The sequence below is a fragment of the Myxine glutinosa genome, chromosome 6, assembly GCF_964187855.1.
Source record: "Myxine glutinosa chromosome 6, kmMyxGlut1.1, whole genome shotgun sequence".
NCBI classification, from domain to species: Eukaryota; Metazoa; Chordata; class Myxini; order Myxiniformes; family Myxinidae; genus Myxine; species Myxine glutinosa.
Window position 1 is genome coordinate 83799898 of NC_136266.1, and position 26106 is coordinate 83826003.

Here is a 26106-nt window from a genome sequence, read left to right on the forward strand (position 1 = left end):
TTCCCAGCCAATGTTTATCTGCTTGAATTTATTTTAGGACTACACATATGATTTGATGAACAACTTGAACAGACCTTACACATAGACTAGTCACCACCATTCCAGCAGACCTCCACTTGGTTCCAGATGCATCCATTAGGTCGCTCACTTTGCTTATGCCTCCTTGAATGAATTTTTGAATTAAGGCATGGCTACGAGGAATACATGGGAAAAGCTGTTATAGAAGAGAGGTTTTTGGAGGAAATTATGACAATTATATGCCTCAAGACAACGTTTAACCTCAAGGCCTTTCCATGCATCCATCAAACTCTGATAAAAACCCGGAAGTGAAGCACTACTGACACAATCAAGGTCCACCAGGAAAAGGTGCCAATCATAGTTCAGTTCACCAGCCTGTTGCAATAGAAAATGTGCAAATGGGCGCCAGGGCAGCTCCTCCGCATACAGTAGTCTCTGTATAGACTGAAGGCGAAAAGCCATAAGCCGACCAGAGACATCAATAACTCCATGACCCCCCTCCTTTCGAGGGTGGTACAGTATACTGGGCCGCAGCCAGTGGTAGCCACTCCAAAATAAATCTATTAACCCCTGCTGGATGGCAGGGATCAGCTCCTTGGGTGGCTGCAAGCTAATGACTTTATGCCACAATCTTTCTGCAATCGGGTTATTGAAAACAAGAGCGCGGCCTCTATATGAAAGAGACTGCAGTAGTCCTTTCCATGATTTTAAACGGTATGCAATTTGTTCCACACCTCCTTCCCAATTCCTCATTTCCATTTCATGGTTTCCAAGATAAATTCCAAGATATGTGACTCCGTCTGTTTTCCATATCAGATTTTGGGGCCTCCGAACTGCCTTTGCTGAAGGCTTTTCTGACTCAGGGTGAGGTTCCGCACTATTGCGATCCAACGCAGGGTTTAAAATGCAATTAAAATCCCCCTCAATCACAATAAAATAATGGGACCCAATATTCCTTAAAATCCCAGTCAATACAAACAACAAGTCATTCCTCTCCTTGCTTTTACTTGGAGCATACACATACACAAGAAAAAACCTATAGCTATCCAACACAAAGGACAAACTGGCTAGATATTGTTATGGATTCGTCACTTCCGGTGTTGTGGTTTTCATCCACTTGAAACATTTCTGGTTCTATGTATTATTATTATTATTATTGTTTGAGGGAAATAACCATTATTATTGTCAAAAGGTAAAAAGGTTAATGTTAAATGAAACAGGAAACCGGATCGGGCACCGGAAGACGAAGAAGAAGAGGAGGTGAGAGAAAAGAAAGGAGCAAAAAGTCGGACAAGAAGCTGGTTGCTTTGCGTTCTGGATCGAACGTTGTCGAGCAAGAGTCACAAGTGAACTTTGAATTTCCTGGATAGGAATTCCTGCGATAGGGGTTATCGCTGTGACTGATCAACCTGGGTGTCAGGTTTGGCGTTGGGATTCTGAAGAATCATCGCCGGGTCGTCGCGACTCGAGACCGAGCCGTCGGCCATTTTGATTCGTGCGCTTCATGCGTCAAGCAAGGTATTTGCTTCGTCAGCCATTTCCACCGCTTTCAGACGTATCTGATGTGTGTGTGCACTGTGGCTTTTGGAAGATTAATTTGCAGTTCGCCGACTGAGCCATGAAAGTTCAGACCTGGAGGGCGCCTTTGGATTTCCCATTTGCCTTGAATTTGCCTTACGCAGTGGCGCCTTTGGATTTTCCATTCGCCTTGAGTTTGCTTTATGCAGTTTTGGACCAAGTGACTCTTTGCGCCGCTTCGGCCGCATGCACCTTTCTGCTGTTTTTGGCGGTGTGACCGGGCCCGTCATCTGAACGGGGTTCGGGTTACGAATCGACATCGCCCTAATGATCACTGGAGGGGATCAACTTTGAGCTATATAGACATTGGGGAATGTTCTTTTTTCACTCATTTGGAGCACAGTGAGTTATCCTATACCAGCTGATGGTACCATCATAAGATGTGTTGATTGTACTTTTGATTGCTATTATTGTTGTATCGTTATTCTTGTGTGATTTTTAATACAATATTTGTATGTTGATAACCATTGGTGTGGTTTCCCTATTGATTTTTGACACGGAATAACATATTTTTCTGCCATGGCTCCTCTCGGGGCTCGGAGGTACACCGTGACCAGGTGGTCGGGGAGGAGCACGTAACAATATCCCTGCACAACCTCAGTGAACACGACAGATGTGGTTTACAGAGCAGGATGCAAAAAGAAAGCAACTCCTGCAGTAATGGAATCTTTATCGCTAAAGAAAAGTTGTCCTTTCAGTAGCTGCCTCCAATCGGCATGAGAATTCAGGGTACAGTGAGTTTCCTGAAGCAGGACAACCCCCAGCTTCAATCTCTTTCCCAAAAATTTAACCTGGAGTTTACGCCCTAAGGCTACACCTCCATTAATATTTATACTCCCAAAACGCACCTCAGCCATGGCGATGGAGAAGTTAGGACTTCAAATTTGATCCTCCGAATGGAAGTTTGATCGACTTACATTTCCGGTGCCTCGAGCAAAGAAGCGACTTCGACCTCTGCACAGCATCAAAGTTAAAGTATTTTCCCATTCGTGTCTTTGTCAAATCTCCACTGGTTATTTTACTGTGCATGTGTTACTGTGTGTTTTTAGTTAGTGTTGGTTTGCAATTCATGCAAACCTCTGTATAATTAATCGTTTTCTGTTCGCACCATGTGCGCGGCCTGGTAACTTGAGGCTTCCATCCCCCATCGGTGTTTTGTGAATTTAAGTTCTTTCCTTCGCTGTATTGCTTATTTCTTAGATTTTCTCTTCTCCCCCTAACTTTCCCGAACATATATCCTTTGTCTAACGTTTTAAATAAAAATAGAAATAAAATAAAAATATTTCCTTCTATCCTCGCGTGTGCTTGTTGTCTCGCCCCGCCCACTTTATCTCCTTTTCTTCCACCTCTTCCTTCCATCTCCAGCCGAAACTCACCTTTCCAATTCTAGTTTCCTCCATCTCATTTAACCCTTTCTCCTTTCTCTGATCCACGCCCTTACTTCAGGGACTTTTCCCAGATTGTTTTTCACGGTTTTGTTTAAATATGTTTAAACTTTCCCCTGCAGTGTCTTATTCAGTGGTTTATTACAACAAGCTGTTTTTCTTCCCATTTTAAAGGCTTTTTTCAATTTCCTTTTCAAATCATTCCATGTCAAAAAAAAATTCAATCTCTTAAACTCAGTCCTTTCTACATTCTCTAAACTCACCTTCATTCCACCCCTCCTCAATCGTTTTCAAACAGATCTCTGACTTGAAAATCACAATAAACCCTGTTTGTTATAAATGTTTGTTTTTCATTAATCATCCACTTTCTGAACTCCCCCCCTCACCCCTACCCTCCGAAACTCCCCCCTCACCCTCCCGTTCTAAACAACCTCCTCACCCCTCCCCTCCTAAACTTCCCCCTCACCCCTCCCCTTCAAAACTCCCTCCTCACCCATCCCCTTCAAAACTTCCCCCTTACTCCTCTCCTTCAAAACTCCCCCCTCACTCTCCTCTTCAAAAACTCCCCCCTCACCCCTCTCCTTCAAAACGACCCCCCTACACCTCCCCTTCAAATTTCCCCCCATACAATCTCTCTCCAAATCTCCCCCCTACCACCTCCTCCTCAAAGCTGCCCCTCCCCTCTTCCTCTCCCTTCAATCACATACCTCCACCTCCTCCAACCTTTGACTATGCTCTGCCCCCCCCCCCCTCAAAAAACACCTCACTGTGCATCTTCCCATCACGATCAAACCTGTTGTCCTTCTCATCCTTCCCTTTCTCCTAACTCTTCTGCAATCTCCGACACACTATCAACAGCACTCCCTACCTTCCCCTCTCACCCCTTATCTTACCCTACCCCTCCCCTTCCCTCCCCTTCCCTCCCCTGTCATGTACCCGATTCTCCCACTCCCTCTTCCTTCATGGTATGGACCTCAAACATCAGGGGCCTTCGCTCAAACCTGACTGATCTCTCCATACAGGTTGCTTCTGACAAACCAGACATAATCTGCTGAACAGAAACTTTCCTCCTTCAAGGTGTCTCTGATTCTTTAATATCCCTTCCTGGTTACTCCCACCTCTGGTATGATAGACTTGAGCCTCTTCCTGGTGGGGGGGGGGGGGGGGGGTTCTATCTTTATCAAAAACTCTCTTCCTCACTCTCCTTACATTGCCCTCTCTCCACCACACCCCCAGGAGTACCTCTGGCTATGGCGTTGTGGAAATGTAACTCATTGATTGGGACTAGTAACGAAGCAGATAGACGATTTCGTAAATGAGTTACATGAATGTGCACGAAAGTAGTAATGACTTGTTCACCTGGTCACAGCCCCAGGCTAGAGCACTCTCCTATTGTAAGGCAAATAGAACTCACAGCAGGAGGGGAGCGAGTTGGTGCCAGTAAGGCGAGCGGGATGACGGAGCAACCTTTCAGCGGAGAAGGGATTAACTCAAGCGTGCCGATATAAACCAGAACAGACTTTGATTCAGGAGCACTTGCCACGATAACCCCTGCCCGACGGAACGAACGAGCACTCATCATCAGAACCTCTGCCCGACGGGAATGGCGGAGGAACATCGGCCGAACGAGAAGGACCATGCGGATAGAGTGACCTGGTCCATTGAGTTAAACGGTAGTTATTTGGTATTGGAATGAAAGTGAACAACCAGTTAATAATAAAGTCATGACCTTTTGTAAAACCTGTTTCCGGCCATTGGCGTCTTGAGTCTCACCCTACACTTCCACGACAATCTGGAGGCACCGCTAGGATTTCGAGTGGACGTCGCCAAGGTAAGCATGAGTCTTGGGATGGTCCATTACGAAATACGAACTTGAAGTTAATTCTTCGAATCATGGTGGAGGATGTGTGTATGGGACTTGCATTCCATAGGTAATCTAAGGAGTGTAAACGTATTTTTTTGTCACGACCGTCCGAGGTAAAAGTCACGGATGGAACGTTTTAAATGATTCTATTATTCGTGTGCTTGCATATATGTACATTATACGCTGGGTATTAAAAGCCTTACTCTGGTCTGCAGGCAAATCGGCTCATGAAGTGCACCATGAGGTGATTTGTTTGCCGGTTCGGTAAGGTTCGGTAAGGTCCGTACACGTGTACAATCGTGTACACCCATTTTAAATAAATAAATAAATAATTTTTTTTCAGTTTTCCCGCCATGTCTAAAACTCGTTTGATTACAATATAAATTAATGACAGACAACGCCATCTCATGCCGGTCCAGAATTATTGTGAAAGATGGCGATTGGATGAAAATTGCATACCGACACGTCCTCACTGTCCCTCATTGTCCCTCATGTTCATTCCGGCTACCTGTCTCTTGCTCCCGCTCCTTCCCCTCCCTCTAGTTCCCATTGGTGGACGTTTTGCGAGAAGCAAAGCGTTTTGCAGGAAGCTTCCAGGAAGCAAAACCAGTGCTGTTGTGTTTTTTTTGACGAAATTTGTCAGACAGATAGCATGGGTGACACGGATGAATAAAATAGTTGTTGATTGAACTAGTTGATGGATATATAAATCCCATCCAAAAGTCAAGTGAATCGGATGAAAATTAAGGATGTTTTGAAATTGTTGTTGACTTTTGGCCTATGTTGAATAAAATAGTTGTTGATTGAACTAGTTGACGGATATATAAATCCCATCCAAAAGTCAAGTGAATCGGATGAAAATTAAGGATGTTTTGAAATTGTTGTTGACTTTTGGCCTATGTTGAATAAAATAGTTGTTGATTGAACTAGTTGACGGATATATAAATCCCATCCAAAAGTCAAGTGAATCGGATGAAAATTAAGGATGTTTTGAAATTGTTGTTGACTTTTGGCCTATGTTGAATAAAATAGTTGTTGTTTGAACTAGTTGATGGATATATAAATCCCATCCAAAAGTCAAGTGAATCGGATGAAAATTAAGGATGTTTTGAAATTGTTGTTGACTTTTGGCCTATGTTGAATAAAATAGTTGTTGATTGAACTAGTTGACGGATATATAAATCCCATCCAAAAGTCAAGTGAATCGGATGAAAATTAAGGATGTTTTGAAATTGTTGTTGACTTTTGGCCTATGTTGAATAAAATAGTTGTTGATTGAACTAGTTGATGGATATATAAATCCCATCCAAAAGTCAAGTGAATCGGATGAAAATTAAGGATGTTTTGAAATTGTTGTTGACTTTTGGCCTATGTTGAATAAAATAGTTGTTGATTGAACTAGTTGACGGATATATAAATCCCATCCAAAAGTCAAGTGAATCGGATGAAAATTAAGGATGTTTTGAAATTGTTGTTGACTTTTGGCCTATGTTGAATAAAATAGTTGTTGATTGAACTAGTTGACGGATATATAAATCCCATCCAAAAGTCAAGTGAATCGGATGAAAATTAAGGATGTTTTGAAATTGTTGTTGACTTTTGGCCTATGTTGAATAAAATAGTTGTTGATTGAACTAGTTGACGGATATATAAATCCCATCCAAAAGTCAAGTGAATCGGATGAAAATTAAGGATGTTTTGAAATTGTTGTTGACTTTTGGCCTATGTTGAATAAAATAGTTGTTGATTGAACTAGTTGATGGATATATAAATCCCATCCAAAAGTCAAGTGAATCGGATGAAAATTAAGGATGTTTTGAAATTGTTGTTGACTTTTGGCCTATGTTGAATAAAATAGTTGTTGATTGAACTAGTTGACGGATATATAAATCCCATCCAAAAGTCAAGTGAATCGGATGAAAATTAAGGATGTTTTGAAATTGTTGTTGACTTTTGGCCTATGTTGAATAAAATAGTTGTTGATTGAACTAGTTGACGGATATATAAATCCCATCCAAAAGTCAAGTGAATCGGATGAAAATTAAGGATGTTTTGAAATTGTTGTTGACTTTTGGCCTATGTTGAATAAAATAGTTGTTGATTGAACTAGTTGACGGATATATAAATCCCATCCAAAAGTCAAGTGAATCGGATGAAAATTAAGGATGTTTTGAAATTGTTGTTGACTTTTGGGCTATGTTGAATAAAAAGTTGTAGGTTGAATTAGTTGACGGATATATAAATCCCATTCGAATTGAAAAAATTGTGGTAACGTTTCTTTGTAACTTTGTAACTTTGTAAAGTTGTAACTTTGTAAAGTTTCAACAAAAGTTGTTGTAAAGTTGTAAAGTAAAGTTTGCAACATTGAAATAATGTTGTTGTAAAACGTTTCCACAACGTCGCTACAACGTTTCACTTTCGTTGTTGCAACGTTTTGCTCCAACGTTTTGGGAACATTCAAATGTTGGGCTTTGCTAACGTTTCCACAACGTCGCTACAACGTTTCACTTTCGTTGTTGCAACGTTTTGCTCCAACGTTTTGGGAACATTCAAATGTTGGGTTTTGCTAACGTTTCCACAACGTCGCTACAACGTTTCACTTTCGTTGTTGCAACGTTTTGCTCCAACGTTTTGGGAACATTCAAATGTTGGGCTTTGCTAACGTTTCCACAACGTCGCTACAACGTTTCACTTTCGTTGTTGCAACGTTTTGCTCCAACGTTTTGGGAACATTCAAATGTTGGGTTTTGCTAACGTTTCCACAACGTCGCTACAACGTTTCACTTTCGTTGTTGCAACGTTTTGCTCCAACGTTTTGGGAACATTCAAATGTTGGGTTTTGCTAACGTTTCCACAACGTCGCTACAACGTTTCACTTTCGTTGTTGCAACGTTTTGCTCCAACGTTTTGGGAACATTCAAATGTTGGGTTTTGCTAACGTTTCCACAATGTCGCTACAACGTTTCACTTTCGTTGTTGCAACGTTTTGCTCCAACGTTTTGGGGACACTCAAATGTTAAGTAAATCGGATAAGAATTCAGGAGTTATTTCATTATTAGCGATTAATGAAGTACTTATTTAATTAATAACATTTCTTATTACATTACAGTAATTACATTACAGTAATTACCTGAGGTAATTACAGTAATTACAGTTCCGGTAATTACAGTAATTACAGTAATCATTAAGTAATTGCAGTAATCTTATTACAGTAATTACATTACATTAACTCAGGCACCTTTTGAGTAAGGAAGCTGATATTTGGACATGACACTGACCAAGTGATGTGGCTGTCAAGGAAAATTTTGATTTATTGATTAATCATTTAATAAATTAACTCGTTGATTTATAAATGACTTATTTAATTACAATTCCTCAGAGATACATCTTCGGATGAGATACTTGCAGATTGGTTATGCTATGAGCCAATTGATTAAGGAAAATATTTTGTGATGGCCATATTGGCAATCTCGTGGCCATATTCGTGGCAACTCAGTTAGTGCCACTGCACCTTTAAAATGCATCCCTGCGTTCATTTTTCGATCGATGAGTTGAAATTTTGAACAATCGGATCTGGACTGTCGTTATTAACGACTCTAGCACGCACCCGTCCAATCACGATGGAGCGGTATGGTCCCCGGATTATCACTGCCCGCAGTTTTAATTAGTTTTACTTTTTCTCTTGGTCATATAATTTGGAAGACATGCATGTCATGATATAGGAAATGTTTGTTCTGTTGAACGGAATAAATGTTGTTTATTTGTGTGGGTGTGTATTTTTTGTGTATTTTGGATATATTTTCACGACTAATTCCAGTTAACATCCTGCAAATTTGCTCGTTTGCTGGCCGAGTCGAAATTGCGTTGAGTTCCTATGGCATGCGCCATTAAAAGCGCGGTGTAATGGTTGAGCTCCCTTTATTTCGTTTTGGTCATGCGGATGAGCAGCCAAAGTGACGAATGCTGCGGCTGGAGCAGTAGAAGCGATGTTTTTTTTAATTGAAATGATGTAATTTAATTAAACGTGGTAGGTGGGCAACACCGCAAAGCATACCTCTTTTAAGGTGTGTTCAAACCCATGAACATTTCAGCAATCAATACGATGCTGAAATGATGTAATTTAATTCAACGTGGTAGGTGGGCAACACTGCAAAGCATACCTCTTTTAAGGTGTGTTCAAACCCATGAACATTTCAGCAATCAATACGATGCTGAAATGATGTAATTTAATTAAACGTGGTAGGTGGGCAACACCGCAAAGCATACCTCTTTTAAGGTGTGTTCAAACCCATGAACATTTCAGCAATCAATACGATGCTGAAATGATGTAATTTAATTCAACGTGGTAGGTGGGCAACACCGCAAAGCATACCTCTTTTAAGGTGTGTTCAAACCCATGAACATTTCAGCAATCAATACGATGCTGAAATGGTGTAATTTAATGAGTAATTTAATGAGTAATTTAATGAGTAATTTAATGAGTAATTTAATGAGTAATTTAATGAGTAATTTAATGAATAATTTAAGGTGTAATTTAATTGTGTAATATGGTCGACCTTGGGTTTGTTTGGGTTTTGTTGTTTATTTTTGTGGGTGTGTATTTTGGATATATATTTCACGACTAATTCCAGTTAACATCCTGCAAAATTTGCTCGTTTTCTGGCCGAGTCGAAATTGCGTTGAGTTCCTATGGCATGCGCCATTAAAAGCGCTGTGTAATGGTTGAGCTCCCTTTATTTCGTTTTGGTCACGCGGATGAGCAGACAAAATGACGAATGCTGCGGCTGGAGCAGTGGAAGCGATTTTTTAATTGTTCAATGATTATTCGATATTGTTATGACTTATTGTCAATAGGTATACTAAGTGGCCATGAGGTAGCCTGTTGCTATGTACAGTTTTATTCTATTGTTGATTATACCACATAGCTGTGGTGATAAAGGAAATGTTCGTTTTAAATAGATGATTATGATAGGACCATGACTATAAAATCATGATGATTATTATGAATGATATCATAGGGTTCAAATGCAGAATGATTGCATGAACTTGGGAAAGAACTTTCAAGCCCTATGGGATAAATTGGGTGTTACAAGCGATGGAGTTTAAAAATTTAGCATGATTGAAGGAATTTTACAGTCTTATTTCAGGAGTTTTACGAAATTTATATTGCCAAGAGATTTGGGTACTATTAAAAGAAAAATGATGAGATATTTTTCCCAAAGAACTTTAATATCTGCCATCCATTTTGGCGGTCTCACGAATGAAGGATGAGTTGCCTTTAGTGGTTGCAAAGAAAATTTGTGAAGACCAGGCAAAATGGAAAAATAGGTCAGATATGACCCTAGGACAGAACAGTGATTCGTCAATTGACATGAGGTATGAACCAGAGGTGACGACCGATGAGCTTCGATCTCAGTCAATAGATGGACCTGTCCTGACATCATTGGGGAAAGGGCTAATGCAAGGAGTCATCCAAAATGATTAATTTGATTTATTGATGAATATTGATAAATTAATTGAAATTGAATAATTGAATTGAACTGAATAAATTTAATTGAATAAATTTAACTGAATAAATTGAACTGAATAAATTGAATTGAATATATTGATTGTTTGATTGATGAAAATGCGGTCTCAAGAAAGAAGCTTTGATATATTTGTGAGATATTATCAATGTGAAGACAACCTTGGAAAATTGAGCAAGGTGGTGAGTTTATATATAGATATATATGTGCGGTTACCATTGTGTGATTTCCCCTTCAACAGAGCGGACACCTGAGGATTCACCCATTTCATACTGACCCTCTGGCTCATCTGCAAATACTGATCTGTGAGATTGGATTGTGCAAAAGCCACAGGTGAGGGAGATTCTCTGGAAATCACCGTTTGAACAGGTGGAGAGATCCTTCCTGGAGGTACGAGTGAAGCTTTAGAGGAACAAACTACAACACATCCACCGCTACTTTGATAAAAGGCAGAATGGGAAATGGAGCCTGCAAGAATACACAAGGACAACCAGAGATTCCACAAAAAGGTACTTGTACACATCATATGTACGACCGTTATGGTGCCGAAGCTATAAGGCAGGTCGAGAATTGGTATTTGTGGACAAAGGGACATGATGAGGAGTTTCCAAGAGATGGTACATTTGAGCGAAGTCGATTGGAAAGATTGGAACAAAGATTGAAAGCCAGGAAGAGACAGAATCTAACGGTAGACTGGCTTGCATTCCATCTTTGGGATGGTGAATCCAGACAACGGGAACAGCAAGAACGGATAACGGATCTAGAACTTAAAATAAAAAGGATACAGGATACAGTGGAGGAGACAAATGCACAACTGCCCTCGAAATTAGGAATGAAAGGGACAGTTGTCCCATCTGATTTCCAGTTGTCTCCCCAAAAATGACGGTACAGAGAATTTTTTCGTGTTTCGGGAGATAACGAGAGATTGCAGTGGCAACTCAGGGATGTAGAGATGCAGCCCAGCAATACAAGTGCACAGGTGCACAGACCAGGCAACGACAGAAACCGGTGTTTCAAGTGTGGACGGATGGGACATTGGAAAAGAGGATGTCCGTATACCAAAAGGAAGACAAGTTCATAGGGTAAACTAAGATCAAGGGTACCAGTGCTGACCGATACCTCAGACAATGATTAGGCCTTCATTGCGGCAAATCCCAAATGACGATTGGCCTCAACAGATTAGATTACTGGACAAACATGAATAACTGTCGATGATTCTTGTGTCTGAAAAGGTTTTCGGAGCAAGAATTATTCATTTTTTCTTTTGCTTGTAAGCAAATTAGTAATTAATTGATCAAATGCCGAAATTGGATCTTTTATGTTGGGCACAAAATTTTAAATTTACAAAGTTGGAACAATTGCTTTGCAAATTTTTGAAACCAAGTGACAAGAGTCACATGATGATCAGGTGGGAATTTCGGACTAGTGTTCCGCATGATTGATAGGTCAGTGGTCGACTGACATGCAAATGGGTGTGTAGTCAAATTTGGATAAATTATGGTGGGAACTGAAAGGGTAATTTCAATGTGACATCATAGGGGTTTTCTAAAAATAAACTTTTTGGTCCATTTGCGTATTAGCATTTATAAAATTGAAGGACAAATTTTATGAAAATGAAATAAAACTGACACCCATCCTGATCTGTAAATAATGGTTCCAACGCAAACAAATATGCATAATGCATGCGTGTGTGTGTGTTTTGTGTATCAATGTTTGTGTTTGTTGTTTTTGTTTTTGTGTATCAATCTTACAAGATTGTTGACACCGACAGTGTGCCTTGTCTGAAAAATAGATAGTTCCATGGGGATGGGATCGCATATCGAGAGAATTCATAAAATTAAATAAAATAAAATAAAAATAGAAATATAATTTGATTATGAAAATTATCACTTTTGTCAAGGGAGATGGAGAATAAAGATTTGATTTGCTGAGTTATGAGCAGCTATTCATTAATAGTAAAAAATTGGAAGTAATCTTGGGATTCCATTGTGATCGAATTTATATGAGAATCAAAGCTATTTATGGATATGAGCTTCATAAAAATGTGGGAGTACAAAATTAGCCAAATTTTGGAGAGGTCTTACACTGACTTCCCAGAGTACGTGATGTGATAGGGATAATATCCTCAATTTGTACTAATTATTTGATTATGGGTAAAGGAATTAATTTATCGTAGTGGATTGTTAACAGCAGCCTGAAAATGTCCTGAGAGTGTGCATCCATGTAATCAGAAATCCCAGATTTGTTTTTACAAACAACATTTTGGTAGAGGTCTTGTGTGGACGAGCACTTCCTTGGTAGATAAAGAACGGTACTGCATGCTGGCAGCCACTTTTGCGGCCAGCTAGGCCAAACAAATTGAGAGGAAATTGTAGTTAAATACGTGAGTTACACATGGCTATTTGTAAAAAGGAAATTTGTTGAGATGGGAAACATTTTTCGAAGGTTTATTAAAGTGTTATAATATGACATGTGGCAAGGCAAACTATTGGATGGGAAAATTAGATCTGGCTATAGAATAAATTTATTGACCCCTTGAAGTTAATTCTTCGAATCATTGTTTCACTGGCATTTTTTTTTTTGTTCAAATTGGAAATAGTTTGGTAGAGCTTTGGTTAAAACCTTTGGTTGCGGTATCTTGGAACGAAATGATAAACCATAGGAGATTGATAAGAATAGAAACAAATATGGACCCAAAATAGAAAGTTGGATTCATGCCTCTCATTGCAAGCAAGCACATGGGGCTAAGGTGGACGATCCCACAGAAAATGAGGCTGCACCTAGCAGCCCAGCAGAACATTCAGTGGCAGATAAATGATAGTCGTGATTTACAGTCATTTGAATTACATTTTAACACCCCTTGCATTGATAAACATTACATTTTCAACATGTGATATTCCTACTTGGGATAGTGACATTTATTTGCCTACATGACATACAATTACCTGCTGATATTAATACAACATGAGTGAAAAATGTATCACAACTACACTCATGATCAGGGGATTGAGTTCAACCCCGGGAGATAGGGGGATCAGGGTAAGACAAATAATCTGATTTATGTTACATATTAAGGGATTTTCTTTATTTACCTTTTAGGAAGCTTGTTAGTTTGGTATATAATGTTGAATGTCATCGACATATAATTATGTCATAGGTATGAATATATACAAGGAGTAGCAGACTTGTTTGTTGGTTTAGTAGTTATATTGGCAATTGTTTTAGTGGTGGCTTGCTTGAAAGCCTTAGTGACGGTGTGTTTGAATAAGGTAACCAACAACACGATGATAACGCATGAAGTGACAAATGAGGAAAGAAATGTGGAACCAGAAAAGGAAGACTTTTATGGCGACATAAATACTGAGATTAAAAGATTAAATCAAGTGATGTTGCAAATGAATACAGTAGAATTAAGATAATGGCATAACGACAATGTTATGAGTTGTGTCAATTACAATATCAGTGAACTCATATCACCACGAGTGACACACTGTTAGGGGAAAAAAAAGGGGAAAAGAAAAAGTGCAGAGGAATTATGGTAATAATACATTATGCTTAATTTGTTGGTTTGGGAAATTTTTTGTTGGGAATTAGATATTCCTGTTTGTGATTGTAATCATATACAATTTATTTTCTTGAGTAGTGCTAAAATACCTGCACAAGTTAATTTTTGAACTATATTAACCTGAAAGCAATTGTGGATGCTATTCTTAGTTTAGTAATAAAATACATACCTGATTGAATATTATTTGTGTGACGCATATAAATGAATATAACTTTTTGAATGTTGTAAGGGAAAACAACAAATTGTTGAATGTGAAACTGTCGGAAGATATACATGATTATGCTGATTTCATGGTAAGATGTACCCTATCTGATTCAGTGTGTGTGGAAAGCAGATTCAGATGTGACTGAGCATAAGGATAAGACGAGATCACATTTTGAAGGGAGTGCTAACGGAATTGGGAAGAAGTTCGAGAAAGAAAATTTGTGGCTAAAAAATGAAGTTAATCGTGGCATACACCCTCTTTCTCAAAGAATGATGAAGACATTCTCCCGTGTAACTTGGAGATGGATGCTTACCTTCACCAAGGAAATTTATGTGACCATTTGCCTGGATCACACTGCAACATATGAAAGAAAGGCGATCACTTACTCTTGTTCGAAGGCTTCGAACATTCACCACATCAGAAGTTGCAGGACAACGACATTTTACCTGCAACCTCTGTGAAATGCGGGGACATAAGTTATTACTTCACCAACGTCCGGGGAACCAGCATGGAGCTGCAAAAAACGGCTGTGCCCTTGTCACAACAGCTGTGCACGATTCTGCGGGCCACTCCTGGTATGGACCATGGATGACCTGAACACCATGGTCCCAACATCATTGTGGATGCATCCGGCATCCCTGTTCCACATCTTGCTGGCCAATCAACGTCACACCAATACTTGCTGCCCACTCACAATGAGGGAGGAGGCAAGTCGACTACAACTGGGTGAAGGCCTTGTTCAGGAATTACTATGGTTTACAGCAAAAAGTGGCAAGAATGCTACATGGAGAGCAGGGTCAGTCTATGACTCTGCAATGTTACCACAACAGCGAAATCCTACACGAAGTAGTGCAGGTGCTATGAAGACATTAGGAGAAAATGTTTCATACCTGGATTCAAACACAAGTGATCAGCCCTTCCTTTCAAACAAAGTCAACATTTGTGTGGAGGCAAACGTTTTTGCCAGATGGTGCAGATGCTTTACAAAACTTGAAAATGAAGTGAAAATTGTTGTATCTTGGTGATGGTGAAGTGTTGTTTTGAAAAGATATTTGTGATGCAAAGGCAATAGATTGAACAATATGGAAGGAGTCAATGACCAACGAAATGTTTTGTGATTCTTGCAGGATGACGGTGTATGCCTAAGGGAATTTGATTACCAAAGTTATGGTTTGGATACTTGTAATGATGTTTACTTGCAGTGATTGATTATTTACTTATACTTGTAATGATGTTTACTTGCAGTGATTGATTATTTACTTATACTTGTAATGATGTTTACTTGCAGTGATTGATTATTTACTTATACTTGTATTGATGTTTACTTGCAGTGATTGATTGTTTACTTATATTGATGTTTAGATTAATGGTTAATATAAACAAAAACAAAAAGATGAGGGAATTGTGGAAATGTAACTCATTGATTGGGACTAGTAACGAAGCAGATAGACGATTTCGTAAATGAGTTACATGAATGTGCACGAAAGTAGTAATGACTTGTTCACCTGGTCACAGCCCCAGGCTAGAGCACTCTCCTATTGTAAGGCAAATAGAACTCACAGCAGGAGGGGAGCGAGTTGGTGCCAGTAAGGCAAGCGGGATGACGGAGAAACCTTTCAGCGGAGAAGGGATTAACTCAAGCGTGCCGATATAAACCAGAACAGACTTTGATTCAGGAGCACTTGCCACGATAACCCCTGCCCGACGGAACGAACGAGCACTCATCATCAGAACCTCTGCCCGACGGGAATGGCGGAGGAACATCGGCCGAACGAGAAGGACCATGCGGATAGAGTGACCTGGTCCATTGAGTTAAACAGTAGTTATTTGGTATTGGAATGAAAGTGAACAACCAGTTAATAATAAAGTCATGACCTTTTGTAAAACCTGTTTCCGACCATTGGCGTCTTGAGTCTCACCCTACACTTCCACGACAGCGTCCTCTCCGCTCCCACCATTTGTTCATATGTGTTCTGTACCATCCTCCAAACAGTGATGACTCCCTTTACACCTCCCTGTCTAACAACATGGACCAACTTCTATCCTCTCATCCCAACTCTCTCTTCCTCATACTAGCGTGACTCGGCGCACTCCGCGCGCCTCACCACACGTCGTTTCAAAGGGGTAGGCATCTTTGACCATTTCGGTGTCTTTTGGGTCTTCATAGTGTTTTCGGTCTTCAGGGCCATTTGGGTATTCAGGGTCTTTTGGATCCTCTGGGCCTTTAAGGATATTTTGGGTCTTTGAGGTGTTTTGGGTCTTCAGGGTCTTTTGGGACTTTGGTGTCTTCAGAGGCTTTTGGGTCTTAAGGGTCTTTGGTGTCTGTTCGGTCTTCGGGGTCTTCAGGGGCTTTTGGGTCTTAAGGGTCTTTTTGTTCTTCTTGGTCTTTAAGGGTCTTTGGGTCTTTTTGGTCTTCGGGGTCTTTTGGGTCTTTTGGGTCTTCGGGGTGTTTGGGTTTTCTGGGTGTTTTGGGTCTTCGGGGTGTTTTGGGTCTTCAGGTTGTTTTGGGTATTCGGGGTGTTTTGGGTCTTCGGGGTGTTTTGTGTGTCTTCGGGGTGTTTTGGGTCTTCGGTGTGTTTTGGGTATTCGGTGTGTTTTGGGTCTTCGTGGTGTTTTGGGTCTTTGTGGTGTTTTGGGTCTTCGGGGTGTTTTGTGTCTTTGGGGTGTTTTGGCTCTTTGTGGTGTTTTGGGTCTTCGGGGTGTTTTGGGTTTTCGGGGTGTTTTGGGTCTTCGGGGACTTTTGGGTTTTTGGGTATTCAGGGTATTTTTGAGCCTCAGGGCCTTGAAGGTTATTTTGCATCTTTGGGGTGTTTTGGGTCTTTGGGGTCTTCAGGATATTTTGGGTCTTCAGGGGTCTTGGTGGTCTGAAGGGTCTTGGGGGGATTAAAGGGTCGTCAAAGGTCTGAGGGGTCTCAGCAGTCTTGTCACAATTAAGAGGGTTAAATAAGAGAGTGGTAATTTCATTTGAAGAAGAAGAAGACGTTTTCGTCGCATATAAACATACATAGCGACATAACCATATACATTTGCTCTATTCATAATTAGATGTGGCGACTTCAACTGTCATCATGCTAGCTGGCTGGGTGTGGGTTCCTCTCACACCAGCCATGGCACCTCAGCAAAGGACTTCTGCGACTCACTGGGACTGACACAATCTGTCAATTTCCCGACCCGGATCTCAGTCAATGGAGTATCTTCTCTTCTAGACTTGGTTATGACCAACTTCCATGCAAATGTCTGCTGCTCTTCTTCTGCTCCAATCGGTTCTTCTGATCATTTCCTTGTTAAAGTGGATATCTCTCTGGCCATTCTCAGAGAGCCTCCCCAGCGCCGACGAGTCTGGCATTTCACTCAGGCTGACTGGCACGGTCTTCAAGCAGCCGTCATTCGTCTGGACTGGTCTCCCATCTCTACTGCATCTGACATCAACTCTTCCTGGGAATTCTTCCAAAATAAACTGCTCTCTCTCATGCACAGATTTATCCCATCTCCTCTTCAGTTGTCATACCATTCCTCCCGTCCATGGTACACTGAAGCTTGTGGTGAGATAGTTGCCATGAAGCAACTTGCCTTCACCTCATGGAAGGCTAATCCAACTGAAGAAAATCTCAGTTCCTTTCACAAAGCTCAGAACAAGTGTGTGTCTACCCTCAGGAGAGCCAGGAAACATCTCTCTACTCTCAAGAGTGAACTCTCAAACCTGTCTCCTTCCTCCAAATCTTGGTGGTGTCTGGTCAAATCTGTTTCTGGTGTTTGTTCCCCTTCTATCCCCTGCCCTACCTCAAACGGATACACAGCTAATACCACACATGAAAAAGCTGAATGCCTCAACTCTGTGTTTGCCTCAAAATCTTGTGCCCTGAACCCATCTCTCTCTTTACCCACCTTTCCCAGTCGAATCCAGCTGCTCCAGGACTCTGTGTCCTTCTCTCCTGACTAGGTGGAGAAGTTTTTGTCAAACCTTGACTCTGATTCTGCAACTGGACCAGATGGCATCAGCCCACGGCTCCTAAAATCCTGCTCTGCCACTCTATCTCAGCTACTCTCTGTTCTCTTCAACCTCTCTTTTGCTCAAGGTTGGAAATCTGCCATCAGCTTCGAAATCAGCCAACATTACCGCTTTACACAAAAAGGTGCAAAAACAGATCCTTGCAACTACAAACCAATCAGCTTGATCCCAATAATCATTGAGGTCATAGAATGAATCATCGCTTCTGACATCAAATCCTTCCTCTCCTCCAATGGCTTGATCTTGGATTATCAATTTGGATTCAGACCAGGTCATTCTACTCTGTACATGCTTCTACTGCTGTCTCAACACTGGTTGGAGGTCCTTAAGGCCAAACAGGAAATCAGAGCTGTCTCCCGTTACATATCACGTGCCTTCGATACGGTCTGGCACCACGCTCTGCTCACCAAACGCTCCTCCTATGGTATCCATGGAAATCTCCACGCATAGCTTGTGGACTTCCTCTCTGGTCGTAGTCAACGTGTGGCCCTGAATGGATTTCTCATATTTCCCTTTCCTGTTCAGGCTGGAGTTCCCCAAGGCAGAGTTCTGGGCCCTGTGCTTTTTCTGGTCTTCATCAATGATCTCTCCGACTCTGGAAAATCCTCGCTATCTCTTTGCTGATGAATCCACTCTCTGCCGCTCCATACCTCATTCCTCAGATCGGCAGTCTGCAGCCTCCTCACTCTCTGCAGACCTGGACAAAATCACGGGCTGGTCAAACAAGTGGAACATGTCTTTCAATCCTGACAAATCTCATATTCTCACGATGTCTCTCCAAAATGATCGTCTGGAAACCCTCCCATCTACTTTCTGAATAATCCTCTCCAAGAAGTTCTGTCACTCAAGCTTTTGGGTCTCACTATCTTCCATGATTTTTCCTGGGAAAACCACATTTCCAAGCTGGCCTCCAAAGCCAGTTGCCAACTGGGCATTATCGGTCGTGCGAAGTCCTTCATTGGCACACCTAAGCTCCTCACCAGATACAAGGCTTTCATCCGCAGCTCAATGGAATACTGTTCTCCCCTCTGGGCTGGTGCTCCTTCTTCATACCTAGCCCGGCTTCACGCTGTTGAATCCAAAGCTTTCAGAATCATTGGAATCTCGCGCGATGAAGCTAACCCCGAGGGCCTTTCACTCACTCACCGCAGGCAGATTGGTGGTCTTTCTGTCTTCTCGTGACTCCTCTACGGCCGAGCTCCCCCAGCTTTGTCTGGCTCTGTCCCCCAAATATTCCTACAGGTTGCACAAGAGCTGCCTGCATCCCTCTTATGGTTAAACTGTCAAAATAAAGACTCTCTAGTCACCTTCTCTCTTTCATTCCTCTTTTCTCCTGCCTCTGGAACAAACTCCCTCACTCTATTCAATCCCACTCCTCCCTCCATGTCTTTAAAACAGCTGTTCACCACCATCCCTCGTCTTCCCCCATCCAAAACCTTGATCTTTTCTACCCCCGTTAATTCACCCCAGATCCACTTTTTTGAAATTCCGACTTCTTTCCTGGAAGTCCTATCAGTGTCCATGTGTTTTATACCTCTTGATGACAATGATGACGATGAGTAAACTTGTTCATACAAAGTGCTGGTTGCACTGTTGAAGTATTTTGAGGGTGAAAAATGTACCGTTCAACTGGATAATGTACTGTTCAATAATAATGAGTGCTGCGCCAAGCTTTCCTTTGCATTATATTAGGTTCCTTCATATTTCACCCTGATGGTGAACCAGTCTTATATTGTTAGTCTTATTATTTAAACCAGTCTTATTACTTAAAACATGTATTCTTACTTTGTTATATTGTTTTACTTGTTCCTTCTGCATCAATGTATGATAATAACATCAACTGCTGACTAAATGAATGTTCACAAGGTATACTAGAACCGCACTCAGGAGAGAGTATACTTCCGCCTGGTTGGCCCGATCACTCAATGGTGAAGAATCACTTAAAAATTATACTATCCGGATCCGGATCCGGATCTTCACCAAAATTGAATAGATTATTTCTTGTCACACACACAACCTGTCCAACAAGTTTCGTCCAAATCCATCCATAACTTTTTGAGATATCCTGCTCTGTATGGTGTATGGCCCTATCTCCCAATGGTGAATCACTTCTTTTTTTTTTTGTATACTGAATCGAGGCTCGTGAAAGAGCTAACATTTATTTCACAAACAAATCAACCAGACAAACAAAATATATAAAAAGAGGGAGCGGAAGACAAGATGGGGAGAGAAGGGGAAGCACACAAACATAACATTTGAGAGCAGGGAGATGTGTGGGAGGGAGAGGGCTTGGGGGGAGGAGGTGTGGGAAGGGGGGGGGGGGCGGAATTAAAAAATTAAACAATTCTCATATCCGAATCCATATTCAGATCTTCACCAAAATCGAATCGAATCGTCCTTGTAAAACACCCAACCTGTCCACCAAGTTTCCTCCAAATCCTTACACAACTTTTTGAGATATCCTGCTATTTATCGTTTTGGCCCTATCTCCCAATGGTGAAGAATCACTGAAAATTCTAGTAGTCGGAACCGAATCCGGATCTTCACCAAAATCTAATAATTTCGTCCTCTCTGCCAAATTTCGTCCAAATCCGTCCACAACTTTTTGAGATATTTTGTTCACAAACAAACAAACAGATGAAAAATCACTCATAGAGCGACACTTGGCAAAACAGAATGGCACTCAGTAGAGCATCCCTTTGACCTCAAAAATAATTTGTGGTAGAATTCAGTGACCTGATAGGCAAATCGTCTTCAAAGTTTAAGTTAATGGGATGAAAATTGACAATTTTAGAAATTTGGCCTATGTTGACCTTTTGGCCTATGTTGACCCTTTGGCCTATGCTGATCTCAAAAATAGTAGGTGGATTAATTCAGTTAGCCAATATGTAAATCCTTTTCAAATTTCAAATCAATCGGATGAAAATTGAGGATTTTAGAAATTTGAAATTGTTGTTGACCTTTGGCCTATGTTGACCTTTTGGTCTATGCTGATCTCAAAAATAGTAGGTGGTTGAATTCAGTTAGCCGATATGTAAATCCTTTTCAAATTTCAAATCAATCGGATGAAAATTGAGAATTTTAGAAATTTGAAATTGTTGTTGACCTTTGGCCTATGTTGACCCTTTAGCCTATGCTGATCTCAAAAATAGTAGGTGGTTGAATTCAGTTAGCCAATATGTAAATCCTTTTCAAATTTCAAATCAATCGGATGAAAATTGAGGATTTAGAAATTTTAAAAAAGTGGTTGACCTTTGACCTTTATTGACCATTTGGCCTATGCTGATGTCAAAAATTGTTGGTGCTTGAATTCAGTTAGCTGATCTGAAAATCACATTCAAATTCCAAGTCAATCAGATGAAAATTGAGGATTTTCGATATTTTAAATTGTTGTTGACCTATGCCTATGTTGACCTTTTGGTCTATGCTGATCTCAAACATAGTTGGTGGTTGAATTCAGTTAGCCGATATGTAAATTATTTTCAATTTTCAAGTCAATCGGATGAAAATTGAGGATTTTAGAAATTTGAAAAGAAGTGGTTGACATTTGACCCATGTTGACCTTTTGACCTTTTGACATCAAAAACGTATAGGATGTTGTCGGACAACGAACTTTACCATTTGGTGAAGTTTGGTGAAGATCTGTTTAAAATTGTGGCCTGTAAGCAAGTATAAGTGAGCGGACATACAAACACACAAACACACAAACACCGGAGTGACTCCGGAGTGACAAGAGTGACCGGAGTGATCCGGAGTGATGATAACAAGCCGGAGTGATTAACATACTTGCAAATTTTTTATTTTTTTTGCCAAGTAACAAACGGACAAACAGGGGTGAAAACATAACCTCCATTCACCCTTGGTGGCGGAGGTAAATATGGGACATTAAAATGAACTGAATTGATAATTTGGGTTTCAGAAACATTTTTGTGATTTTGATGACAAAACAGTTTATTCTTGCTGTACATCATCCATCATGTTGCCTCAAGAGGTTATCTAAAAATATATAAAACAAGTACAGATACATTCAAGGTACACCGCCCCCATGCCAAATAATGAAATAGCCTCTGGCGCCTGGCAATACCGCCGTGCAGCTTATAGAGACTGTATTGGGAGGGGGAGGTGTCCAATAATTGATTGATTAATTGCATAATTAAAATCAAAACAAGATTGTCATAAAATATTTTCTCAATCAATTGGCTAATATCATAACAAAACCACTAGTGCTTCATTCGAAGATGAAACTTTTAGAAATTTTATTAAATAAGTCATTAATAAAAAAATTAAATAATTAATTTATTAATCAATAATAATAAATTAATCGATTAATTGATTCATCAATAAATCAAAAATATCCTTTATAGCCACATCACTTGGTCACTATCGTGTCCAAATATCAGCTTCCTTGCTCAAATGGTGCCTGAGATATTGCCCAGTTGAAAAAGAAAATAAATAAATGACTAATAATGAAAGTAAATAAATAATAATCATAAAAAAATTCAATAATTAATCAATTGGCTAATGGAATACAAAACTCACTACCGTTTAATCCGAATCTGTAACTAAAAAAAGAAAAGAAAATAAGTCATTAATCGAATAATTAAATAATTAATCGATTAATTGATGAATCAATAATTCAAAAATAGCCTTTGCAGCCAAATCACTTGGTCATTGGCATGTCCAAATATCAGCTTCCTAGCTCAAAAGGTGCCTGAGATAATGCCCAGAAGACAAATGAATACATAAGTACTTAATTCATCGATAATAATTAAGTAACTCGTCAAGAAATTGATGAATCAAAAATCAAAAAATAACGTTTTTGACAAAGTACTTACTCACTATTGTGCCTAAATTTAAGCTTCCCAACTCAAATGATGGCGGAGATATCGCCCGGACAAATAACAAAGAAAACAAACAAACAACCAGAGTGAAAACTGAGTACTCCTTTTCAGCGTGCGTCATTGCCGAGCCCCCTTCGGTGCCCGGCAATGATGTTATGCAGCGCCTGGAGATGGCATAGGAAAGGAGTGGTGTACAACTAGCAGGAGTACCCAGCGTGGGGGTTGGGGGAGGAGTGAGGAAAGAAGTGGGGGGGAGTGGAAGGGGGAAGTGAGGGGAGAGGGAGGGGAAAAATATACTAGATATACATGTTTGGGGGGGGGGGGGGGGGGGGGGTGGGCGTGGCTTTGTCAGGCCCCTCCGTTTTGGGGGAAAGGGGGGGGGGGGGAAGGAAGGAAAAATATTCCCATGCAAAGAGTGCTTCATAACCTCAGTGATGACAGGGTAAAAAACGAAATTGTAATACCATTTGCCACCAACACCAGGTGGCGCTGCACCGTACACCTTCACATAGATATTTTACACTACTCTTCCGGGTTCCCACATCCCCGAATGAGGCCGTGGTCACATAGCCTATGTTACCCCCCAGACAAAGTTGTATTTGTATTTGTAACCCGAGTAAAGTATAAAAGTGTTTATAGCTGGAGTACCCAGCATTGCTCAAACGAAAAATAAACATCAACATATTTGAAATGATGGCAAATATAATGGAAAAGCAATTACATACAAATCAGAATCCATCACAAATGTCAAATCATCATTTTACCTTTTCGTTGAATATATGCTGGTGAATGTGCCGTTCATCACGTTTCTGAGTTAAGTACGATGACCTTCAGGAAGAAGAAGCAGCCGTACTACCAACTTCGACCGCTTCCAGAATTGTTTGATTTATTTGTTTTCAAATGTCTGGTGATTGTTTTGTATTTATTTATGCGAATGTGTACTTGCATATAACTGTCATTAATCAAAAAGGTTTAGACACTATAGAGCGAATTTTTTTAAATCCAAAAAAAGGAACTTTTTTTTCAAACATTTTTTTTGCCTAAACCATTCCCAGGCACTCAGTAATGGACCTCTGAAAGTTTGTCGAAGATTCGTTCAGCCTTCTCTGAGAAAAATGGCGACACAGACACACAGACCAAAGGCTCTCTTATATAGTAGATGGACAACCATTCGGCATTCATAACAATTCTGGCTTAACAATGGCTTATATTAGCATGAAAATATACTGTTCCACGAGATAATTTAAAATTCATAAACAATTTTGATGCTTTTATGACGATAATTACCTCATTTTAACCTCTCAAGGTCATCAGAGGTCAAATATTAGTTCACCAACTGAAAGATTATATAAGATTTCTTATATGTTTCACAACAGCTAGTTATCTTCATGTATTATGTAGTTATAGACATTATTTGGCAAACAACCGATGACGAAAATCATACCTATTTTATGATGGGGTACCTAGCTTCAAACCCCGATTTTAGTGGTTTTGCAAGACAGGTAGCAGCTGAGCAGGGCTGTTGATTCTGAATGTGCGAACTTTAAACTAAAATAAAATTAAGCCCTGCAAAGTATAGGAAGAGGTGCCTGGTCCATCCTAAAATTCTGGGTCTGGATCCTGGACTAACTGTTCCAGACGAAATTGCCTTAAAGACTACGCTGCAAAAACTGTTTAAAGTCTGCCGGAACTCAAAGACTGCCAACGTGTTCAGTGCGTGGTATATCTAGAGTCTCGCGGCTCTGAAAACGTAATTTTGGAACAAAATTTTAAAAGGTAACTCATGTGGGGACCCTGCTAAGTCGTGTTTGTTACTTCATTTTTCACAAAGTTTAAGTTTTTCGACGCAGATGAATTAATGTGAATGTCGTGATTTTTCCCATCTACAAGAATGACGTTTTGTAGGAGGTAGTCTCGCGATAACATCTGCGTCATTATCTCGTGCTGCAATATTTTAAGCTCTCGCGATATTACCTTTTGTGTGTACCTGAGATATCGCGAGAGTGTGTGAAGATTCCGTGTGCTCTCGCGAGATGTAATTCGTGAAAAGGCGTTTGGCAGATATCGCTGTAATTGAACGGAATTTTCTGAGTTCAGATAATAATATCACGATTATTTGGTGAGTTAAATACCTTTTAGAGCATTTTTTTTATAGCTGTTGTGGTCCCCGAAACAAGCAAAGAAGCGTTGGCGCGCGTGGTTCGTCGCCCGTGTGGCGCCCGGACATGGCGGCTCAGCTTGAGACCGCGGGAAATCTCGACTCTGGTCCTTGCCAGGGAACCCAAGAGAGCAACGGTCCACAAGCGGAGTTCGAGGAGGTAAGTTTTATTTATTTTTAACCAACGGAAATGCGTGCTCCTTGACGTGTTTATTTATTTATTAATTAAAGTGTATTCAGGCCTGGCGTTCTCGGTTTACCTGTAACCGGAGGTAGAAAGGGCGCATGCTGCATGGTGGGTTCAAGAGGAAGGTGCTCGGCTTTGCTTGGGGGAAGTGATTCCTTACTGGATTGTTTATTTGATTTTGGAAGGTAGTTTGGGATCGGACGGTGTGAGCGGTGATACGAGTCGTGAGATGTATGATGTTTCTGCCCATAGATTGCTATGAGCCAAAATGGTTGAGTTGGGGTTTGATGATACTGATAGGTGGAGGGCGATCCGCCAATCCAACACGGATTTTGATCGTTTTAATGAATGGATGTGTGGATGAAAGCGAGAACCTGGTTTGTCACGGTGTTTGACTTTGAGATGAGTACATTGAACGTTTACACGGTCACGTGTGGAAAGAATCATGATTTTATCTTCCCTGATTTGGATTCCGTTTGATCGTTCTGTCCCATCGTTGGTTTCGATGATCTTAGATGAGTGCGAGGGCCGATTTCTCGTCGATGTTTAAAGCAGGGAATCGTGATTATATGGTAGTTTTAGTGTATTGGGATCAAGAGTATTAAACTTAAAGAGTGGAGTGGAGTGTGTTGAAGAGAAGAGTGGAGGGGAGTGGAGTGTGTTGAAGAGAAGAGTGGAGGGGAGTGGAGTGTGTTGAAGAGAAGAGAAGAGTGGAGGGGAGTGGAGTGTGTTGAAGAGAACAGTGGAGTGGAGGGGAGTGGAGTGGAGTGG

At 40.6% G+C, this 26106-nt stretch overlaps 1 protein-coding gene across 2 annotated transcripts in view; it reads left to right on the forward strand.

Annotated features, from left to right (window-relative positions):
- Positions 1 to 24987: 24987 nt before the first annotated feature.
- Positions 24988 to 26106, forward strand: part of LOC137430025 (poly(U)-binding-splicing factor PUF60) — a 93695-nt gene continuing 92576 nt past the window's right edge. For both annotated transcript variants that reach the window (XM_068120484.2, XM_068120486.2), the window contains exon 1: positions 24988 to 25308. In XM_068120484.2, the coding sequence (XP_067976585.1) occupies positions 25216 to 25308 (93 nt within the window). In that variant the 5' untranslated portion in view covers positions 24988 to 25215. The remainder of the gene's footprint in view (positions 25309 to 26106) is intronic.